Source organism: Protopterus annectens, chromosome 8.part0 (genome assembly GCF_019279795.1).
Source record: "Protopterus annectens isolate FY-2018-M chromosome 8.part0, PAN1.0, whole genome shotgun sequence".
In the NCBI taxonomy this organism is placed as follows: Eukaryota; Metazoa; Chordata; order Ceratodontiformes; family Protopteridae; genus Protopterus; species Protopterus annectens.
The window spans coordinates 1,969,014,531-1,969,037,462 of record NC_056741.1 but is presented as its reverse complement, the minus strand read 5'-3'; the positions used below and the strand labels follow the sequence as shown (position 1 = coordinate 1,969,037,462).

The following is a 22,932-nucleotide window of genomic DNA, read 5'->3' as shown; positions in this document are numbered from 1 at the left end:
ATATTGTCTTGCAGATGATATATATATATATATATATATATATATATATATATATATATATATATATATATATATATATATATCTTCAGAAATGTTTATAGAAATATTTATACACTCCACTAAGGCTACATGTAAAGCATCAAAATGTACCCTAACAGACTACAGATGTGGCTCAGACACAGGCTGGGTACAGCTTCAACATTATTTTTGTATTGCCCTAAATAGTCACTTTTTAAAGTTCAGTTACAAGGACTGCTTACAGAGTCATGGCATGACAGGATGCAACTTACTAATTTTTTTATTTCTCCTGGGAGTCCATGAAAAGATAGAACTGGGCATAGCATGATTGGTCATTCTTGTGCTTGATAGTGTTTTTACAGATAAAATTAATTATAAGAAAATGGAAATCAGCAGACTCTCCCAACATAGGAGGCTTTCACAGTGTTGTGAGAGAAGGGAAGACACTAAAATCTTTTATAAAGGAAGACAGAGCAGGAAATAGGAATACAGGGAAATAGCTCCCTTGGCTACAAAGGTATGGTCTTAAAATGAAGAAGATGTAGACAAAAACTACAGTAATGAATGTGGGTTACCATAACTTATTGATTATTTCTGATGAATATGATGGATACTGTTATATATAAGTATGGGCCATATAGCCTGCTTGTGGTTTTATTGTACGTTGTTGCTGTTAATAAAGTGGGTTTATTAAAAATATTTTTCTTCAGATTCTTAAAAGTACTAGGATAGGAAAAAGTAAAACAAAGATTATGTTTCTTTCTGTGGTGCCATTAACTGCATGTGAATTGCGGGAGGAGCTGGAACTGGCCTACTTTATATAAGGTGAAGAAAAACAGCTCTAGGTTTCCTTTTTTTTTTCTAAACAGCTTTATTAAATTATCACTTAAGATATAGGCAAAAATACATGAATACAAAAGAAAACAAGCCATATGATTTTTTTCCATTTACATGCAATATACATTGCTTGTCTTCTTTCTTTATAACAACTGACATTCAGGCCAATATTACATAACTTGCTCAATTCCTGCCTTGGCTTAAACCTCGCTCTACCTCCCAAACAATATTCTGAATGTATTGTTCCCACAAATTCCATTTATTTCTGTGATATTTGCTTCTTCCTTTTGCTAAAGATCATTTGTCCAGTTCTTTTATTTCTTTTACAATATTCAGTACTTCAGATTCCTTTGGCTTAGATTTTGATTTCTATTTTCTATTAATTGTTTTTTTGGCAGCTAACAGTATTAAACTTAATAAGGCCTTCCGATCCTGTGTCCCAGCTCAAAAAAATAATTTCCTTAGTCACAGCAATTTGCTCCCCTGATAATTTTGAGAGAGTACTCTATGCAGAATTTATAAAATCTGCCAACTCATTACACTCCCAAAAAACATGTTCCCAGTTACCTCTTTTCCTCATAACTTCTCCAGCATTTTCTATCTAACTCAGGAAAAAATTCTTTGAAGTTAGTTTACAGTATAAAATTCCTGTGCAAATAGTTCCAAGCAAAAATTTTAAACTTTCTGGACTTTGTTACATACTTGGGAGCCTTACAGATGTCCTCCTATTATTCCCTTGTAAACTGATTTTCCAGCCCAGCTTCTCATTTTTTTTCTAACCTCCTCTGATTGATTCTTATAGTTATAATGCAATATTTTATATGATCTATAAATTATCCATTTTAAACAACAGTTTCTGTTCTAGATTTGACTAAAAATCTACTAGAGCAGGTCTTTCACTTACGAATGCCCTGTCCTTTTATCTTTGCCTATACAATGATATCAATCCCTGGTAGAGAAGGCAGTCTCTAACTTGCAGTCTAAACTTCTTCTTGGCCTCATCCCACTGTATTACATTTCCCTCTCTACTAAATTTTACCTAAGTACATTGGTTCCTTTGCCAGTTTTCTCTTGCCTGTTTTAAGTAGCTTACTTGCAGTCATCCTTATTGGCAAAATCTCCTTTCTCCATTCCAGTGTTGGTTCTTAGAATACTTTCTGCAACTTTATGAATGTAATATTCTGCATGGCTGGGAATTATTCTCCTTAAAGATCTGCATTCCAAAAGTCCACTCTCTTTATTTCTTGAACTCCCTCCCCCTTGCTTTATCATCATCCCTTTCCACTTCAAACTGTAACATTCTGCTTGTGTTATGTACAAGAGCCTTAACCGCATAGCTTTAAAATTACCCTTTAAATCAAGAAATCCTAAACCATTTTGTTCTATTGGGAGGATCCACTTATTCCACTTAACTCATGCCCTCTTCCCCTCCCAGATAAATTCCTTCAACTCATGTGGTTGATAAAAAATATGCTTGACCCATATATTAAAGTAACGGGACTAAAAACATTTTTACTGCTTGTATCTTATTATCCATATCTATAAACGACAGCTTTCAGTTTTTATGCTTTTGTATTATCTTTTCTGCATAGTCTCTTCCCACATATCCTTAGCTGCCATTACAGAAGCCTTTTTAATACTAAATACTTCATCTTATCGTGACCCCAAATGTATGGGTATTGCTGAACCAATTCATATGTGGGTGCCTAATTTACGCCTATAGCCTTTGTTTTATCTTCATTCATTTTATATCCCGAAAAGACTTGAAACTGTCTCAAAATGTTCCACAATACTGAGATGACCCTTCTTGGATTTATCACGTACAAAATAAGGGTCTATATCACATAGTCGAACTGTCAAAATTTCAACTATGAAAATATCGGACCCAAAACTTTGAAAGCTGAATACTCTGAACACTCAGAACAGCGGTTTTATTCCCAGGGAAAAAAATCACTGTTCCATACAAAACGCGGAAACACACGAACACTACATACTGTTTTCAATGTGGCAGGGCTTTGCCCCCACACCCCCCAATGTGGGGGGTTGTAACCCCCACACCCCCCCTACGTATATATACCAACTCTGAGGTTGCACCACAGTGGAGGAAATAGCAAAGCCGTGGAAACGGCCCACCGAATTCTTTCCCTGGGAAAGAATTTGATGTTCTGTGGCTTCATTATTTTCAGTCTTTGGATTTCCCAGTTCGAAGTTTTGGCATTCGGACTTCTGATATACACCCCAAAATAATGTAATCTGCAAATAAAGCCAACTTGTCTTGATTGCCATACTAATTATATCCTTGAGTTTCTGAATCCCTTACTTTCTTTGCCAATGGATCTAAATATAAAGCAAATAAAAGTGAAAGAGGACTGCCCTGCCTGGTTTCTCTGTTCAAACACAATTTATGACAGCGAAACACTCACACTTCAATTCTTGCCTCTTTTACCTCATCTGTCCTCCTATTAATCTTATTATTGTATCAGGGAATGCAAATGTTTCCATTGCTCTACCCAAAATCCCAGCTTACTCTGTTGAATGTTTTCTCTGCATCAAGACCTACCAGTAACAGCATTATTTTCTTACATTCTGCTTCCCCTGGATAATCATTGTTTTGCTAATGTTGTCAAATGTTTGCTTCCTCTCCAAAAAAACACATTGAAACATGTCTACCAATTTTATTTATTTATTTATCTGACATTTACTTGCCTGGCTGGTCTGACTGTGTCTACAGAACCTATTTTCAGCAGAGGCCCGGGAAGAAAAGCTATACATACAGTACAATACAAATACAGTATTGTCCAATACAATCCATGACATTAGAAATACTATACAAAAACAAGTTGACAGAACAAACTGTGTTACAAGATATTACATTATACACTACACATCAACAATTCTATAGAGTTAAAACATTATAGACAATAATAGTCACTCTCACCATGATGCAGATAGTGTCCAAAGAAAGCATGTAGGTAGTGCAATGTGTGATATTGACTGTTAATAGTACATGAAAATAGAATGTTAGTCTCAGTTAGGAAAGTAATAGCCAGAAAGTTAGTGATGCAGAACAATAGTGAGAGAGTTAAGAAAATAGAAGCAATGCAACCTGAGCAGTAGCTTAAGGATATAGTATAAAAACAGAGGAGGAGTTAGAAGATCCTTAGGATCTTGCAGACTATGAGGAATTGAAATGTGACAGAAAAGGAAGATGAGGTTATTGTGGAAGAACAGAAAGAGCTGAGCATTAGGCAGGCTTTACACAGGAGTAGAGCCATGTATTTTTGAGATGATTTTTTAAAGAGGTTTTGAAATGGATTAGGCCAAGCATAGACCTGGTAGCTAGAGGTAGTGAATTCCAAAGTATAGAAGCAGAGTACGAATACAGAGAGAGTGACCTGGTTTCCTTGTAGGTTTTGAGATATCTAAGAGAATTTTGTCTTCTGATCATAGGGATTGATTTGGTGTGTAAGGTGTGACTAGATTGGCTAGTGCAGGGCAGGCAGTAAGCTTAAAAATAAGGTTGTGCAAGGTGGATAGCTGAATAAAGGCAAGTTGGTTGGGGCATTCAAGCCAGTTTAATTCGAGGAGTGGTTTACATTGGTGTGTGCGATAGTTAGAGTTTTAGCAATTTTAGCAAAACATTTGCCATTCTTTTAGCTAGTATAGACACAAACCCTTTATAGTCATGGTTTACAAAAGAAATGGGTCTATATAAAGAGAGGTCTGATAGATCTTTACACTCTTTGGGTAATACAGCCATGACAGCTTTTTTCCAAGATGCTAGTGCTTCCCCTCCTTTTAAAATACTAGTAAAAATTCATTATCACTTTATTCCCTCCTAACTTCCAAATTTCCACAGCAAATAGCATCTGTTCCTGGAGACTTCCCTTCAGATTGATTATACATCACTGGTTTATCGCCTGTCCTCCTATCTTAACTTTAAGTTGTTGAGCCTCATCTTCCTCTGGCATAATTGTCTTCCATAAATATTTCCATTTGTGCTCTTTCTTGGTTTCCACACTCCATTGCTTTATACAAATTTTCATAAATCTTCTAAACTATCTGAAATACCTCATTGTGATCTATGGTTATTTTGCTTGTCATCAGCTCCCTAAGTTTGGTGATAACCCTTTCTACTTCTGTTGCCTAAGTTGTTATGCTAAAAGTTTGTGTGCTCCTGAGTTGTTATCAAAAATAGTTACTTAATAACAAACTTTTTAATCTCATTGATAGTATCAAATTCCTCCCTTATTTTTTTCTTTGGTTTGCTTCTCTTCTTGTTCTGTGAGATTTTCCTTATTCTGCAATACTTTCTAAACAATTCCTATTATTTTTTAAGCATATCTCTTTTCCCTTTTATTTCTATCCTATTTCAACTCCATTTTCATTTTATCTCATTCATTGGCAATCCCTTCTGAAAAAAATTCTATCCTCCCAAATAATTCTCACATAAATTCCACTAACCATGTCTTAAATTCCTTTTGTTTTAACAGGTAGGGGGAAAGTGATAATGTCTTATTGATATTTCATTGCCTGCATTTTTATCTCATTTTTTATGGGTTCATAATTTGAAATAGTTACTGTATGTGTGTCAAAGCTTTCAAATATATGCACATGTTCCTGTGAAATTTAATTTCTATCATGTCCAGCACAGTTATTATACCATGGGGAATAATATGTAAATTATTTTCAAGTTCCTACTACTGAATTCACATCTTCCATGCCAAATATTTTCATAAATATCTTCAGAAATCTACCCTCTTTTGTTATTTTTCCCTTCTAGGTTCCTCCTGATTCATCTTCACTATTGCAAATCAAGTTCCAATCCACACCTATAAATAATATTCCCTGGTAAAAGCTGATTATTTCTCCCCAAAATTTCTTAAGCTCCATAATAGCAGTCTTTGGTGGAATATAAATACATGCCAGCATAATCTTCCTCCCTTGCCAATAGCCCCTTACTATCACAAATATACCATCATTGTCTTTTTTCTTCTTCTATCACTATTGAAGCCCATCTAGCAATCAGTATCATTACCCCCTTTTCCTTTTGCTTTGTCCCCAATATTCCATTGAATATCCATCCTGAAATCCTAGTTTGTCAAATTCACATGCTCATTTCTTTTTAAATGTGTCTCTTGCAGTATTCCTATTTGCACTCTACATTTTTAAATATAATTCAATACCTTTTCTTTTGTTTATACCTGTTAGGCCATTTACATTCCAAGATAATATGGATTGATTAGAAATTAAGGTAAAAAGCTGTTGACAGCATTTTTTTAATATGCATTTCCAACATGCGTCTTATATGCACATACTAATGTTTGGCAGGCTGATCTTTTATACAGTGGAATATTCCTATCTCCACTTAATCTATGTCACATTTTTCAAGACGTTTTGCTTTAATGAAAATGCTAAAACAAAAAACTAAATATCAAGAAAAAAAACACCAAATACCACCAATGTTCCAGTTCACAAGTAAAGATAAAACAGCATACATTATATGAATATGATGTACAATGTATCACTGAAGAGGTTGCAAGTTTAAGAGAAAATACAGCTAGACCATATTTTTCATACACTCATTTGAGTTCAGGTGACAACTCAAGGAAACCCAAGACAGAGTATTTGAAAATACTGATGCATTTTTCCAGCAACACTGGTCATTATACACAAGTATTTAGAAAGTTTTGGCCAATTTTAGCCACTGATAATGCAATAAAAGAATTAGTGGGTGAACAACCAGGGTTTATATTTAAAAATATGAGATCTTTGAAGAGACAACTATGTTATCCTAAGAAGCATGTAAGTCATTATGATTTGAGTTACACCAAGCCATGTGGGAAATGTAATGTTTGTAAATATATAGATAGTACAAGAGTTTTTCTACATCCTGATCAGAATAATAAAAAATATGTCTTCAATACAGCTGTCACATAAGTCCATGCATATTGTCTATCTGGCTCAATGTGAAATCTGTAGAAAGTTCTATGTAGATAAAACAGATGAGGCTTTAAGAAATAGAATAAGCGAACATTTATATCACATCAGCAATGGTACGTCAAATAATGCCCTAACTAAACATATTAGGGATACCACACCGCAGCATAATTTTAAGTTTTTAGCTATTGGGAGAGTATTTGAGGGTAAATGTGATGGTGATGTGATGAATATCAATGAGCAACTAGAAGCCAAATGGATAATTAGGCTTAGGAGTGATTTGGACATGGACTCAGTGACAAGGTTCCTATTAAACCTATGCTCAAAGCCAGACCATTTCTTAGGTAGTTGTCATATACATATGCATATTTTATATGTTTTTCATTTATCATGTTTATATATATATATATATATATATATATATATTATATATTTATATATATTATATATTTTTTTTATTTTTATTTATGCATTTTTAATTATTGAAGTGTTTTTTTTACTTATGTTTGCTGTTTTAGCAAAAAATTATTATGTGTTCATAGGTTCATAGGTTCATAGGTTCATACTAGGCTATCTGCCCGAGGGCATTTACAAGCCTAGCCCATAGTTTTGTGGCTTACGCCACCCCTTTAGTTTGGAGAAACTATGCCCATTATTTTGCTGTGCCTCTGTCGAGCAGTGACACTGAGGTAACCCCTGGGGTGTATCTGCGATCTCCCATCCATTGGTCAAGATTCCTCTTGAACAAGGCCAGCGAGGTGCTCTGCCTCACATAAACCGGGATTTTGTTCCACAGCATAGGGAGTCTTTGGGTGATGAATCTATCCCTCCAGCAAGTCCTATTAATAACCGTGTCGAGGTTTAAGTCTCCCGCCCTTGTGGCTCTGAGGGATCTAGATTTTTTGAGATGAAGCATGTTCATCAAATCTAGGTTTGACATGGCCTTGTATGTCAGGCACAGGTCACCTCTGAGCAAGCGGTAAGCAACTGAATATAACTGGAGTTCTTTCAGTCGGGCAGCATAAGATTTTTGAGACCCTTTATCCTTTTGGTGAGGAACTTTTGTGGCCTCTCCAGCTGCTGCAAGTGTCGGGTCAGATACATTCCGAATGGGGCATTGTACTCAATCATTGGTCTGATGAGTGATGAGTATAGGGAGACTATGACCTCCCTTGATCTAGATGTGAATCCCTTCATGATAAGGTGGGCAATGTAGAAGGTCTTCCTAACTACTTTAGCAATATGAGTGTCGAATGAAAGGCTACTGTCAACCTGGGTTCCCAGGTCCCTGATAACTTCTTCTGTGATCTGGGGATTGCCACCTATATGGTAGCTAGGGGTAACCTTGTTTTTCCCGAAGGGTATGACTATGCATTTCTTGGCATTTAACTTTAGGCCATGGCTCTGGCACCAGTTATCCGTTTCTGTGAGACCCTTCTGAAGGATATCTGTGTCGGATGTGTTTTCGACTGGCCCAGTTTGCAGTCATCTGCAAACTTTGTCAGCCATAACCCTCCTGTGTTTGCTTGTACTTCAGAAAAGTAGATGCCAAACAAGAGTGGGCCCAGGACTGAGCCCTGTGGGACACCACTTGTGACAGGCTTTGAGTCTGACATGGCGCCAGCAACTCTGACCCTGTGGGTTCTGTCACTCAGCCAGTTTGCAACCCATCTTGTAATGTATGGGTTTACATTTAAGTTGATGAGTTTTTCAATGATACCCGAGTGGGGTATTGTATCGAAAGCCTTCGCCAGGTCTAGGTAGGCTGTATGGACTGCCTTTCCCTCGTCAATGGCCTTGGTGATTGTTTCGAAAAAGTCAACCAAGTTTAAAAGGCATGATCTGCCTTTGACAAAGCCAAACTGAGTTGGATCCAAAGTCTGCAAATTCCCTATGTCTTTATTTATGAGATCCATTATGATCCTCTCCATGGTTTTGCAGATAAGGCTTGTCAAGCTAATGGGACGGTAATTTCCAGGGTCGGTGGAGGCACCACCTTTGTGGAGTGGGACCACAGTCGCTGTGCGCCACTCCCTGGGTACGTATCCGGAGGTGAGACTAAGATTAAACAGCTGTCCTAACTGTAGGTTTAATTCCTCGTTGAGTTCATGGAGCACACCGCCGGGGACACCATCAGGTCCCATGGATGCTGTGTTCTTTGCCTTGGAGAGAGCAGTTCTCACCTGGGCGTTTGAGATGTTTGGGGGGCTACAATCATTTGGTATAGATATCTCTCCTTTAGGGGAGGAAGGGGGGGAGAAGTTTGCACTGAACCTGTCAGCCGGTATGTTGGCAATGTCTGTAGGATCAGTAATCTTCACATCATTTTGAACTAATTCTGAGCATATCTGGGAGTTTCCTCCTAGGTTTCTGACATAGCTAAAGAATGCCTTATGGTTGTCTTTAGAGTCCTTAGCTATTTTATTCTCAAAATTAGCTTTGGATGATTTTATGAGAGCTCTTAGCTTTTTACTTATAGTGATCAGCAGTGTCTTACCTTTTAAGGATTTTGCTCTATCTTGTAGTAGCTTTCTCCTTTTGTTGTAGAGTTTGTTTATGGCTGGGGTCTACCAGACTGGACGCTTGCCTTTGGTACAAAGAATCTTTGTTTTGCTTGGGATAGCCTGATCCATGCAGCCCTGCAGGTGCTGGTAGAAGGCATTTGTAAGTGATTCAGCGGTTTGAGTAATGTTTACTGCCGGCTCAGGGGCCTTAAAGGAGACCACACTAGTCTTTAGAAGTGTGAAGTCGGCTTTCGAGAAGTTCTTTACTGTGGTCTTTTTCATTTCGCGTGGGTGTGGGATGAGGACCTCCAGCGAGATTAGTTTGTGATCTGATCTCACCAGTGAGGGGTATACTTCCGGTGTTGAACATTGTGCTCCCATGTTCGTGATGATGAGATCAAGTATGTTTTCTCCTCTTGTGGGGATGGTGACTAGTTGTTCCATGGCATTTGAGTTTATGAATTCCAGGAACTTTTGGGCTAGAGTGTTTGGGCTTGAGTAGTGTTCTCAGTCTATATTAGGGTAGTTGAAGTCACCTAGTATGATGGTGTTCGGAGATACATTTATCCCCTCCAGTGTTTTAAGGAAGGCCATGTGAGGTTCCTGAGTTTGCGAGGGTGGCCTGTAACATGCTACAAATTGCAGAGCAGTCTTGCCTATGGTTAATTGCACCTGGATGGTTTCCGATGCATCGTGCATTGCCACCAATCTTGAGGTGTGGGTGTCCTTGATGAATATGGATACCCCTCCTCCTTTCTTGGTATTGTCCGGATTTTGGGGCCGGAACGCATGATATGAGGTAAAACCTGATAGTGCTGGGGTGCTCTCAGGAGCCTTGAACCAGGTTTCTGTCACAGCACAGACATCGATGTTCTCCATACTGAGAAGGGCCTCGAGTGCGTGCATCTTGAGGTTGAGACTTCTGGCATTGAGCAGCATTACCCTTAGTTTTTTTCTTTGTTGTGTTCTAGGGTGGTAGGTTTAGAATTTGAGCCTTGCCTAAAAAAGGCACTATGGGGGTGGCAAGAACCTTTGCCAAAATCCGGAATCCCAGGGGTGACAAGTGCAAGCCGTCCCTTGCGAAGCAGCGTGGCTTGTCCAGCATGTCATCCCAGGCAGACAGACATTGGATCCCCTTTGAATGACACCAGAGTTTAAGCCAATTGTTAAAGCTGATCATCTTATCTCTGTATTGTGGCATCATTCTTGGTGAAGGTAGGATACTGCTCAAGGTCAGGGTCATACCTGCTTGGGCTACATAATCAGAGAGCTCCTCTATGTCTCTTTTCATGTAGTCCAAGGAGGTACGTCTCAGGTCGTTTACACCAGCGTGGACAATGATTGAGTCGTACTTGTACCTGCTGTTGAGAGACCTGAGTGCTTGCGTTATGTGGCGGATTCTAGCACCCGACAGGCAGCTTACTGTGACCTTTTCCTTACTCAGTCTGGTGGGCGGGACGTCAGTGTGTCTGACTATGGAGTCACCAATGACTAGTGTGTCTGGCATTGTGTTTGGCCTTAAGGGCTGTGACTGCTTGACACTCTGACTGTGTGGTCTATGTGTTGCAGGTGTTGTGTTCTGAGGTGGTAGTTGTTTGGGTGTCTGCTTTGGTGGCCTCTGCTGTTTTGGTAGATTTTTGATCAGAGCCTCCGAGTATGTCTTTGTGTGTTTATGTGTATGATTTGAGGTTGTGATGGTATTATGTGAGACTGGGTCTATAGTGTGTGTGGTTACCTTCTCCTCCTGTCTGGTCTTGCCAGTCTTATGTTGAGAGAGCTCAGCCTCCAGTTTGGCCGTATAGTTGCATCTCTCGCATGTATTTGTGTTTTGTGGGAGGAGGAGAGGGTTGTCTGTGTACATGAGGCAATTGTAACATTGCCTCAGTATTCCCAGGTTCACCAGCTGAGCAGGAGAGGATATTAGCAACTGATCCCTCGACATGCTAGAAGGAATAGACGGAAAAACTTAAAAAAGGTTTTGGGGGGTGTGGGTGACCGAGAAATGGGGTTTGCTTTTTTGGGGTACTATCTGTAACAAGAGTGCTGTATCAAGGTGATAAGTACTGTAGGAGCAAGTGCTGGGCTATACAGATAGAGAATAGTCTACTTTAAGTGTTACATGTTTTTGATTGGTAGGTTTTAAACTGATTTGATTATTTATAGGTGGTTTGATTGTGCACTTTATGACATCTGATGAAGCAGTTTCACTGCAAAAGTGCTTATGGTTTTTGCTGGCAATAAAATTGGATTATACTGGATTTTTCATCTGTTCCTGAGGCTACATATATTTTGGTGAAAAAAAAAATATAATTTCAGAAGGGTCTATATTAGAACCACAAAAACTCAGTTCAGCAAATGCCATTTTACATCAAAAATGCTGTTCAATGAACTGTTATAGTGAGATTGTGGTACAGTGAAGATCGGAAAATTTACCTTTCCCTCACTTTAGTGTGATCTCAGAGTTGGTATATAATTAGTGGGGGGTGTGGGGGCACAGCCCCCTACAAGAGGGAGTTTGATGAACAGTATTTTTGATGTAAAAGCTGTTTGCTGAACTGAGTTTTCATGGTTCTAATATAGAACCTTTTCAGAATACCCCCATCCTCCTATTAGCTTAGAACAAACACACAAAACTATGTACATTTTCAACAAATGAAGTTTAACCCTCCAGATAGGAACAATTGTTCCAAATCAACAGTTGCACCGACAGGTATTACCTAATCTAAAATTAAGGCTACCAATGCTAAAGCACATGTTACAGCCTGTCTTCCCACATAGATTGATTGCTGTCTGTTCTTTTGTTATCTCTATTCCCCTCCCAGATGTGAAATACAGAATGTGTGCATTCAGAAAAAAATAACTTTTATCCCTAAGACAAAGTACACTGGATACCTTTAAACAAAACTAAAAAAAATCACTGTTTTATTACATTAATTAAATTATTAAGGATGCTGGAGAGGCTACTTTCTCTTATTTAAGTTATTAAATATGAAAGTTATAAAAGTTATTCCCTATAATGACCTAGCCTTATCTAGAGATATCCATCCCAACCCTGGCCCTTGCCTCACAACTAACAACTCCTTCCCCCCACCCCCTACTTCTTCCACTGCACACTCTCCTCCCCCCTCTTCTTCTTCCTCTCTTAACACCCTTAAATTCTTCACTATCAATGCCCAGAGCCTTAATAACAAAATACACCAAATACAAGCTTGGATTTGCCACAACCAACCTGACATCTTAGCCATCTCTGAAACCTGGCTAAAACCCCATATTGCTGACTCAGAAATCTTACCTCCTGGTTTCCAAATCCACAGAAGTGACCATATAAATAAAAAAGGTGGAGGCTCTGCGCTAATCTACTCTAACCTTCTTTCATTAATCCCTCTACAAATTCCAACTCCACAATTCAAAAATTCTGAACTAACAGCTAGTCTCCTATGACTAAATAAACATAAAAATATTTGCATTATCTCCCTATATATCTCCCCAGGCGACAGCATCTCTACCCTTGAAAATATTCTTTACTGGGCCTCAACTGAAATAAAATTCGAAACCTACATTCTAGGCGATGTTAATATTGATTGGAATAAAATTAACTCACCTTTCCACTCCTTATTCATTACCCTCTACAACTTTACCCAAGTAATCCACACAACCACTCGTCCTAACAAAAACCACCCCCCAGGATCCATCATCGACTGGATCCTAGTCTCCCATCCAAACAAAATAACTCTCTGGAGGGTGGCCTAATGGTTAAGGTGTTTGCCTTACAAACACAAGGTGCAGGGTTTGAGTCTCACAAGCCTAGTACTAACCTATTATATATCCCAGACACCTTTAGTGACCATCTCCCTGCTTTCATACAGCGCTCAGCTAACACCACCTAATATCAACACCATTACATCCACACTTGCAATCTCAGCAACTTCAACCCCACAAATTTCTCAAACACTTTTAAACATATTAACTGGCAAATCCTAAATACTCTTCCCCTTGACAATGCTGTAGAACATTTTAACTCTATCTTCCTAAAAACTCTCAACTCCCAAGCTCCACCAAGAAACAAACGAGTCAAAGCTAATTTTTCTCCTTGGCTATCCAAAGAAACAAAACAAATCATGCATCACAGGGACAAATCCTGGAAGCTCTACCAGAAAAATAAAATGCCTTCTACCTTGCTTCAATACACCCAACTCTGCAACCAGGTAAAAAAACTAATCACCTTGGACAAAAAAACTACTATAATAAACTTCAGTCCAAATACAATAAGAACCCAAAACAACTCTGGAAATCAGTTAATTTCCTACTCTATCCAGGGTCCAAGAATAATCCATGCCCTGACCCTAGCATAACTGACTCAGAACTAAGCTCTCACTTCAACACATTTTTTACAGAATCCATAGCTAATCTAACCAAATCTTTTCCAGACAATAATCCATCCAACTCTCTTTCCTCTACCCCTAACAGCCCTCATAACTGTCCTGTTAATTTCTAGCTCAAACCTGTTTCAACTACTTTTATAAAAGGACTCCTATCCAAACTGAAGCCATGTTCAAATGCCCCCGACAACATACCCTCCTCCTTCCTCAAATCTGCTGCTGAAGGTATTGCTCTCCCTATCAGCATGCTAATTAACAGATCTTTAAAAGAGTCATATGTACCCAAACTTTGGTGATCTGCCTTCATTTTACCTCTTCACAAAGGAGGCAAAAACACCAATATCTCCAACTTCCGCCCAATTGCCCTACTTTCGCCAATATCAAAAATTATAGAAAAATGTGTCCACCACCAACTTATGCCTTTCTTAACTCAGAACCACCTCATAACACCCACCCAACATGGCTTCCACCCTGGCCACAGTACCATTACTGCCTTACTATCCTTCTTAGAAACAGTAAATCGAACCCGGGATTCTGGATTACTAGTATCCACAGTACTGCTAGATCTTTCTAAAGCTTTTGACACCATCTCCCACAAGCACCTTCTCTTTCATCTCACCAACCGTCACCTCTGCCCTGATACCCTGTCCTGGTTCTCCAGTTACCTATCAGACAGATCTCAAGCTGTCAGATGGAAGAACTCTACCTCCTCCTTCTTGCCAACACCCACCGGTGTTCCCCAGGGGTCCATCCTCAGACCTATGCTTTTCAACATCTTCATAAATAACCTTCACACTGTCATCCCTGACACAACAGTTATCCAATACGCTGATGACTCTACCTTAGTCTGTGCCACCTCTAACCTACCTGAACTACTGACTAAAACCCAAATAGCTTTTTCCACTACTGAGAACTGGATGCACCACAACCATCTCTCTCTTAACTCTAAAAAATCTAAAATACTTATTTTCCCTCCCTCCAGGGCTTTCTCTTTCGTCAAAAATGCTTTCAAAGTCCTAAGCCAAAGCAACACTGCTATAGAAGTGGTCCCTTCTGCAAAACTCCTTGGCATTACTATAGACGAACACCTTAAATTTGATATTCACATACAACAAAACATAAAGAAAACCCACCAAAAGTTAGGTATGCTCTATAGGAACAACCGCTTCTCTCCAACTCCTCCAGGCATACTATAGCAACTACCTACCTCCTACCTTCTTTACTATATGGAGCCCCTCTTCTAACTAACCTGTCTTCTTCCAACACCTCTAAACTCGAAATTTGCTATAATAAGATCTCTAAATTTGCAACTAAATCCAAAACCTATACTCACCACTGCCTTACCCTACAATCTCTGAACTGGCTGGAACTCTCTAACCACCTAAACTATCTCCAACTAACCACTGCTCACAAATTAATATTCTATCCAGACAAATGCCCAGCCTTCCATACATACATCCAAAATAGATCTCTGAGATCTGAACACCAAAATTTAATCTCTATCCACAAACCCAAACGTCCAGCAGGCCAACTCCTTCTCTCTTTCATGCTAGGCAAAAAATGGAACTCTCTCCCTCCTTCACTTAGGACTATACCTAACTCTGAATCCTTCAAGACCCAACTTTTCTCTTACCTGTCTACTAAACATAAATGTTCCTGCTTTCACCCTACATAAATTCAATGAAATGTCCCTTTTGAGCTCTCCATACTCCTTGCTCCACACTTCCCTACAACTTTATTTTCTTTTCTCCTAAAACAAACCTAAACTAACATCCTCAGATTAAGCAATTTCTCTCTCTTGACTCCAAGTATGTAAATATTGTAAATATCAAGTAACCTCAGATGCTTATGTTTCAGACAGTTGAAACTTGTTGCTCTGAATGTAAATACCTGTAAACTGTGTTATCTATTGTCTTTAATTGCATTTATAATGTACAATTTATGCATTTGCTGTTCCTGATTGTATGAATTTATATATGTATTTTACCTTTGCATTATGTAACCTTTATTGTATTTGTGTTGCTTATGGAGCTTTTCTCCCCAGGCCTCCACTGGAAATCAGCACATTCTGGCCCAGTGGACTCCCCCGGTAATCAAACTGAAAATAAATAAATAAATAAATATTTACATCCCTTAATTTCTAACTTTATTTGTCAATGGACTACTTGCCATTGTACCTTTAAATTTTGCATTTCCCTTAGCAAAGAGAATACTCATAACTATTAAGATTACTTGCTTGCACCTGCAGACAGCTCATCTCTGTGTAAAAGTAGTCAACAAAGAGAAAAAAAAACAGCTAACAACTTTTCAGATGCATGAAGGGAATCTTTTTGAATTTTACTAAGAACAGAATGTAGAGAATTCCCCAGGCCAACTGCATTCAGCTGCAGACGTCTTGTCTGTAACTGACAGCATTTGGTAATTAAAAAAAAAGCAAGCTATTATATTTGCAGATGGGAGAAACAACATTTTTCACAGCGTTCATCATTTTATCTTATTTTTCAAGCCTAATGAATTTATATTTGTTACAAAAAGTTTGTTTATAGTTTAAGCCAAGAACATTTATCTAGGCACCCATCCTTGTAAAAACAAGGAAATTATCTTAATTCTATATGTAATATAATCAGTGCACTTTTACATCCCACTCACCCCTCCAGCAACACAAAATCACAGTATTATATTAACTTAAACTTGCTTCTGTCCAGCCTTTCTTCTCTTGTTATACTGTAAAGCCTATATTTCCCACAACTAAGAAAAAGTACTTGTTTACTTTATTATCTTAACACATACAGCAGTCACTGAAAAGACGTCCCCCCCAACATTGAAAATACCTCTAACTGCACAATATGCAAAACTGCTTTAGAACATATTATACAGTTTATATCATGAAATATTTTATACAAATACTAATAAGAATAACAATTGTTTTATTTACAATTATTCTTTATTCCCTTTAGCTTATTTGTAAACATTAATGACATAAAGTGGAATATATGCTTTACAGTCTACCTACAAGATTAAAAATGTCAAGAAAAGTCCAGTCATTCTCAGCCACTTTTTCTTGCAAAGCCATACTTCCCAAATGTGATTGATGCTTTATAGTCTCCCACCTATTCACTAATTTTCTTTCTGATCATCTCCATCTTCAAACACCAGACTCTGGTTAAAGTCTAAGGTACTCCTGATTCTTCTAGTCAACTCCTCTGCCTTTTTTCTGTCTCTGAAATATTTTCCTTTGGACCGCTGGAAAAGATTTCAATAGCAAAGTCTCTTTATGAAACATACTATCAGAGAAATGAGAAGCAGAGTCACATTTCTTGGATAAATATTTTTATTTCCTCCATAGCCTGTTCTGCACCAAAAATGTCTTTGATCCTCCAGGAAAATATTCTGAAGACAGCTGGACATAGCATCTTGAATCTCACACCTGCCTCTTGACATTCTCTGATTGCTGGAAAAAAGTTGCTTCTCCTCCATCTGGTGTACATTGAATAATCATTTTTCACAAACATTCTCCTGTCTCCAATTTTTAATACTTTTTCTTTCTACCACAGTTTTGTCAGGATCAACTCTTTCTGCTGATATGATTGCAACTTTACTAATATAGGTCTTAGCTGCTTTCTCATGGTCAGGTTTGGGGCATACAGTCGATGTACACTTTCAGTTAATGAATCTTGTTGTGAAACACCAGTCCAGTTCCTTACTTGTACTTTCATCAAATTAATTCAGTCTTTCATTCCAGCTTCCCTGGTTAAGCAGAACATTTCAGGTTTTTGTCTGTGTGCACTGTCTTCTAACTCTATTATTTTTTTTGAAACATATTTTTTTCATTTCAGTCTCATCTGAATAGCTAGTTAAAGTTTTTTTCTAATCTTTCCAGCCTTTTTTTGAGTTAATGCATTCCTTTGTTTTTATTTATTTTAATCACCTCTGAGAACATTTGATTTATTTTTCTCTAAATTACTGTAAGCCTTCTCTTGTACCAAAGGTGAAGGTTGAAATACTTTTTGCTGAACACCTGGAGGATTCTTCCCAGCCATTGCAATATCATCTGAAACCTAAACTTTAAAAACATTACCTTTCATGAATATCTAAAGTTGTTAAACAATATTTTTTATTGGATTAGATTCTAATTTCTGTATTACTGTGAAACTCATTTTGTTGCATTTAGAAATATTTAGGATGCCTGCATTTTGATATTTCTTATATACCTCATTGCATACTGTATCATTGTTTTGTCTGTTGCAAAAAATTGCTACATATTCCTGCTTTTGTATTGAAGCTTTAATCCGTAGAACTCCACTGAAAATGGACATTCCCAGTTAACAATTGTAATTAAGAGATAGACAGACAAACAGATGAACAGAGAGTGAGTCAGACAGACAGAAAGTGAATGAGAGAAAAATGTTAGCACTGGCAAGACAGTGCCTTAGTTACTAACAACAGGACTTTAACCCTGCAATTGGGGCCTCTTATTTTAGAATATATGGTAGTTTTATTAACCCTGAAATTGGGACCTCTTATTTTAGAATATATGGTAGTTTTGTAGAATAGCTGGAAAGATGTTATCATGGAGTTTACTCCAGAATTCAATGATTCCAAAAGTATTTGGTTTATGTTGCTGAAACCAGGATTTAACATAGAATAGACGTTCAGGTAAAGGTCCTATTTGTAGCACACGATGGGAATGTGATGTGCTATTTCTTTAAGAAGTACACGTAGTCTGTGGTCAGTATCATGCAACTGGGCTTGTGTAGACCTTGAAAGTAAAGGCTTGAGGAGGGGGATTGCAAATTCTTGTGCCTACATGTGCCATCCTGACATGTTTGTAACCAAGCTTCTTCCACTATAGATCTGCATGAAATAAAAAGAAAAGTTTTATTTGTTCCTATTATTTTTGGAGGAATAATATTCATCTCTTGTGCAATTCAAAAACAAAAAACAAAACACCCAAAACAGCGAATATCAAAAAATGTTTATTACATTTAGCACTTTTGTCCACCAAAGAACACTGGACTTCTTCAGAATAAACACTTCATGCAAAACAATCAATTTATATAACAACAAGCTTGTGCAATTTAGTAACAATAGTGTGCTTCTTTGTTTGTGATTATGCTGTTAGTAAATCCAATTATGGTACCAAGCTGGAAGTAAATCCAGTTATAAAGCTCATTTTTGTATTGTAACTGACAAAACTGACATAGCAATCCATTTAACAGTCCAGAGGATTCAGTTATCTGCTTTTCCTCCTGTTAACTTTGTCTTATTCCACTCTTGTTTATTACAACTCTTTCTTTCTCCTAAAATTTTTAATAAAAAAAAAACGGCACTGCATCTTTCTTGTTGCTTTCATCTGTCTTACTTCTTGACTTATATGTTCTTCAGGCAGTTCAGCTTTATTCAGCAGTACATCATTTTCAACAGAATGTTTGTCAGTGTTAGTTTGTTCTCTCTCCAACAGACTACAACAAAATTCTGCTCCTAATACATTTGACAGCCTTTATAGATAAGCTTAACTATACACCTTCTTCAACTTCTTGTCATGTGAAAAATCACAGTCAAACATTTTCACCCTGTCTATAAGGGTCCAATTTTCATGTTATTTACAATGTATCTTACTTGTATAAGTTATATTTCTGGTGATACTACCACTATGCTTTTCCAAAACTCAGTATGTGTAGTATCTGGTACATTTAAATAATACACTTGTAATACTTAAGTCATCATGTAATTCATCATCCTGAACTGCATTTATTTTCTGAACTTCAAAAGTTATACTATCATGGAAATTTCTCAGCTTGTGCCGAGTTAATGTTCTGGTACAGAACTTCACACTGAAACAGTAAGGCATTTTGTAAACTATCTATTGGTTAGTGAGTGCTGCTTAAACTGAGCCCCATGGATCTGTAGATAACATGACACTTGTATTTTAAGATAACAAAGCAAAAGTATAGCTGTATTTGATAGGCCTTATTAGTAACGTTAACAACAGTGAAAGTTTTTTGTTTTAATTACAACTGTATAACTGGAATGAACTACCCTCTGACCTGAGAAGTATTAAGGATATCACTTCCTTCAGATATAACCTTGAGCAAACTATAAAACATTGGTTCTATACTCTGGAACCTTAGCTAGCTTCCCCTTATTTAATTAATTTAATTGAAGCTTTACAGCACCGGATGTCATATGGCTAATGTCTCTTTTCCTTTTCCTCTATCACTGTCTGTTATTACCATCATGATAAGTTTCTTGCATGTTTAAAATTTCTATTTGCTGCAATCTTTACTTGCTTCTCCTCTTTTTCTTCTGACTTTTACTTCAGTCTACCTCCTTAGATTCTCCCTTCTCTACTCCTTATCTTCCTCTTCCCTTTACCTCTTCATTGTTCACTCATTAATTCATTCACCAATAACTCACTTAAACCAGTTGAAGGTGGTATTGGGATCCAGAATGCACCCCGGTACTCAGTAGGTGCATGACAGTCAAACTAGTCATATCACTTGATGCACACATTCATACCTATGGGCAAACTGCAGGATCATTAATGGTCTATAGGATGTCACTGAGATGTGGGAGGAACCAGAGCAGCCAGTAAAACAACATATGGTTGCAGGGAGAATGAGTAGAATCTGCACAGAAAATACCCCAGTTGACAACCAAAGGAGAGAGATAACCACTCGGAAGCAGCAGTACCAACAGTGGTGTCATTGTGTCACCCTTTCACCTTCAGCTTATGTCTACATCTTCATTGTTTCTAGCCCATGAATGGAATATAGTTTGATTATTAAACTATATATCGATATCAATATTCAGTTTCTCAATAACCCCAATAATTCTTTACTGCTGAGTCAATTTCACCCTGTACAATTACTTCTACTCTGTGTTCTCCTCTCACTGTTTCTGACTTTTCTCTCCTGTTACATAGTAAACAATCATTAATAGTTCACTGCATGTGTATTTACGCTATGGATTTGACCATAAGTCTATTTCTATATGCTTTTCATTTCTGTGTTTTTGTCTACCTTGTTCCTTGTTTTTGGATCAAAAAAGTACCTGAACCAGTTCATTTACCAGGTTAACATGCACAGAAGCAATTTAATAAATACATAAATGCACACATGGCATTCACCATGCAGGAAAAGTATTTTAGGCTTGCTTGTAAGTTTTCCCGTTTATGTCATCTTTGTTCCAGGAATGACACTAGAACATTTGTAAAATCTTCATGTCCCACCCAAATGTTCTCCATAAGACTAATAAACAAATGCAATACAGCAAAATATTAATTGAATTAAAATGGTTCTCATGTTACCAGACATGCAAGACTGCATATTTTAAGGAAAACAGAAAACATATACCAGAGAAGAGAAATAGAAGATATTAAGCAACCTTTAATTAAATGTGCACATTGTACCTTTGGACATCCTCTGAGGTAGGCAATTTTTTCATCAGGGTATTTTTCAAGGCGCCGTGGTCCCTTACTAGATGATTTCTTGAAAACTAGCCAGCATCTGCGATAAATCTGAAAAACAAGAATAAATGGAAGCTGTGACCATCTGCATCACCTGGTAGCATAGTTAACAGTCCCAGAACTAGTGATGTGTATCTGCATTAGAAAGAGGCTCAGATTAGCATCTTATCCCTTGTTTCTATGATATGATATTATAAGTGCGGAACCTGGACTCCGCAATCTTATATATGATACCTGTTATAATGTCGTATGCAAGTATATTTTTAGTAGGAGACAACTGCAGGTGGAGTGGGAAGACATAGGCTGGGTTACCACCAGTCAGTCTCTCTTTTCCTGATTAAGATAGCTCTGAACTTATTTATCTTCATTTTCTTCCCCACATGTTAAGGACAGTATTATAATTAGTATCAACTGTTGCTTACTAAAAACCTATATATTTTCTTATTATAATTATTTTGTAGTTAGGGATGAATCCACTGTAAGTATTCATTACCAAACAGCGTGCATCACGTGTGCATGGTTACAAGAGCTCATACATTCTTGCTTGAGTATACGCACTCAGCTTAGTCAATTTATGAGTAAGTGTGTCAAAAAATGCAGGGAGCCTTCCCTCTAAAAATTTATTATTCCTCACTCAAAGGCCAGTACATGTCAAAGAAACAATGATTACTGACAGGCAATGTAATGTCTGTCTCCCTGTTTCTCCCAGATGTACTACCCTTGGACCACCCAGACCTCACTAGTGAATATGTAAATGTTACTCTACAAAGAAGCAAGCTATTACACTCTGAGCAAATGTCAGCTTAAGCCAGCATGCTCGAGTCAATGTGGATTGAACTCAAGGGACTGAATAAATGATGTTAAGTGAAGCAGAATATTGAATATTATGGCAGGTCAGTTCACTATCTGCAGTACAACCCAGTTTTTCACATAGGCATTACTGCAGGAGAGAAACACTCCATCCTTTACAGCAGAGTTATTCACTATATGGCCAATATGAACTGTGAGAAGTAGCACAGCTCTAATCTGGCCATTCTAGGATGGCAAGAACTCAAACTGAAGCTGGCATATGTACAAGTTACAAGTTACCACTGCATTATAGCTAAGCAGCAGCTACAGGCATCTCCAGGACACATGCTACATGCTTGAAAAGGCTAGCAGCATTTTCTAAACTGCCTTGTATTGTTTCTGTATGTATACCCACATAAACTATAAGTCAGGGTGACACTATTAATATCTGCAATTATTATGGGGTAGGAGATACAACAAAAATGCAGGGAGGTTAGTGTTACATCATTAAAGTAGATAGCAAAGTGTGCTATGACTAGACAAACATCATAACTAATAGCTGAAAAATGCATGTTGTAAAAAAAAAATTCTTCTGAACCATCTATCAATCACCATCACTACATATGATAATCAGTTGTGAGACTGGAAGGGGAAAGATAAAACCAGTACAAAGGAATTTATTCTTCCATGGTCTACAAGACTGACCAAATGACTGCAAACAAAAATCCTTTTTTCATATATCAAATATTTTTAGAAATCATATTTTCCTTATGGCAGTCAGTATCAAGCAGATTATTATCTAGAAAGGGCAGAGTACATAAACTACAAAATTGCAAGTAAAATGAATGCAATTCATGCACAACATTCAGTTAAAAAGGTCATTTAAGGCTAAAACAGTGACATTAGCCTTTTATTACATGCATATATATATTGTAGCAGGTATAACACACTGGGGGCACTTCTGTTTAAGTGCAGTTTATTTATATTGAAATATTAA

General features: G+C 37.5%; 1 protein-coding gene across 1 annotated transcript in view; it reads right to left on the bottom strand.

Moving 5' to 3' along the window:
* Window positions 1–22,932, bottom strand: part of DOK4 (docking protein 4) — a 589,260-nt gene that overhangs the window by 478,713 nt on the left and 87,615 nt on the right. The window contains exon 2 of the mRNA XM_044081500.1: window positions 21,090–21,197. Coding sequence (XP_043937435.1) covers window positions 21,090–21,197 — 108 coding nt within the window. The remainder of the gene's footprint in view (window positions 1–21,089; window positions 21,198–22,932) is intronic.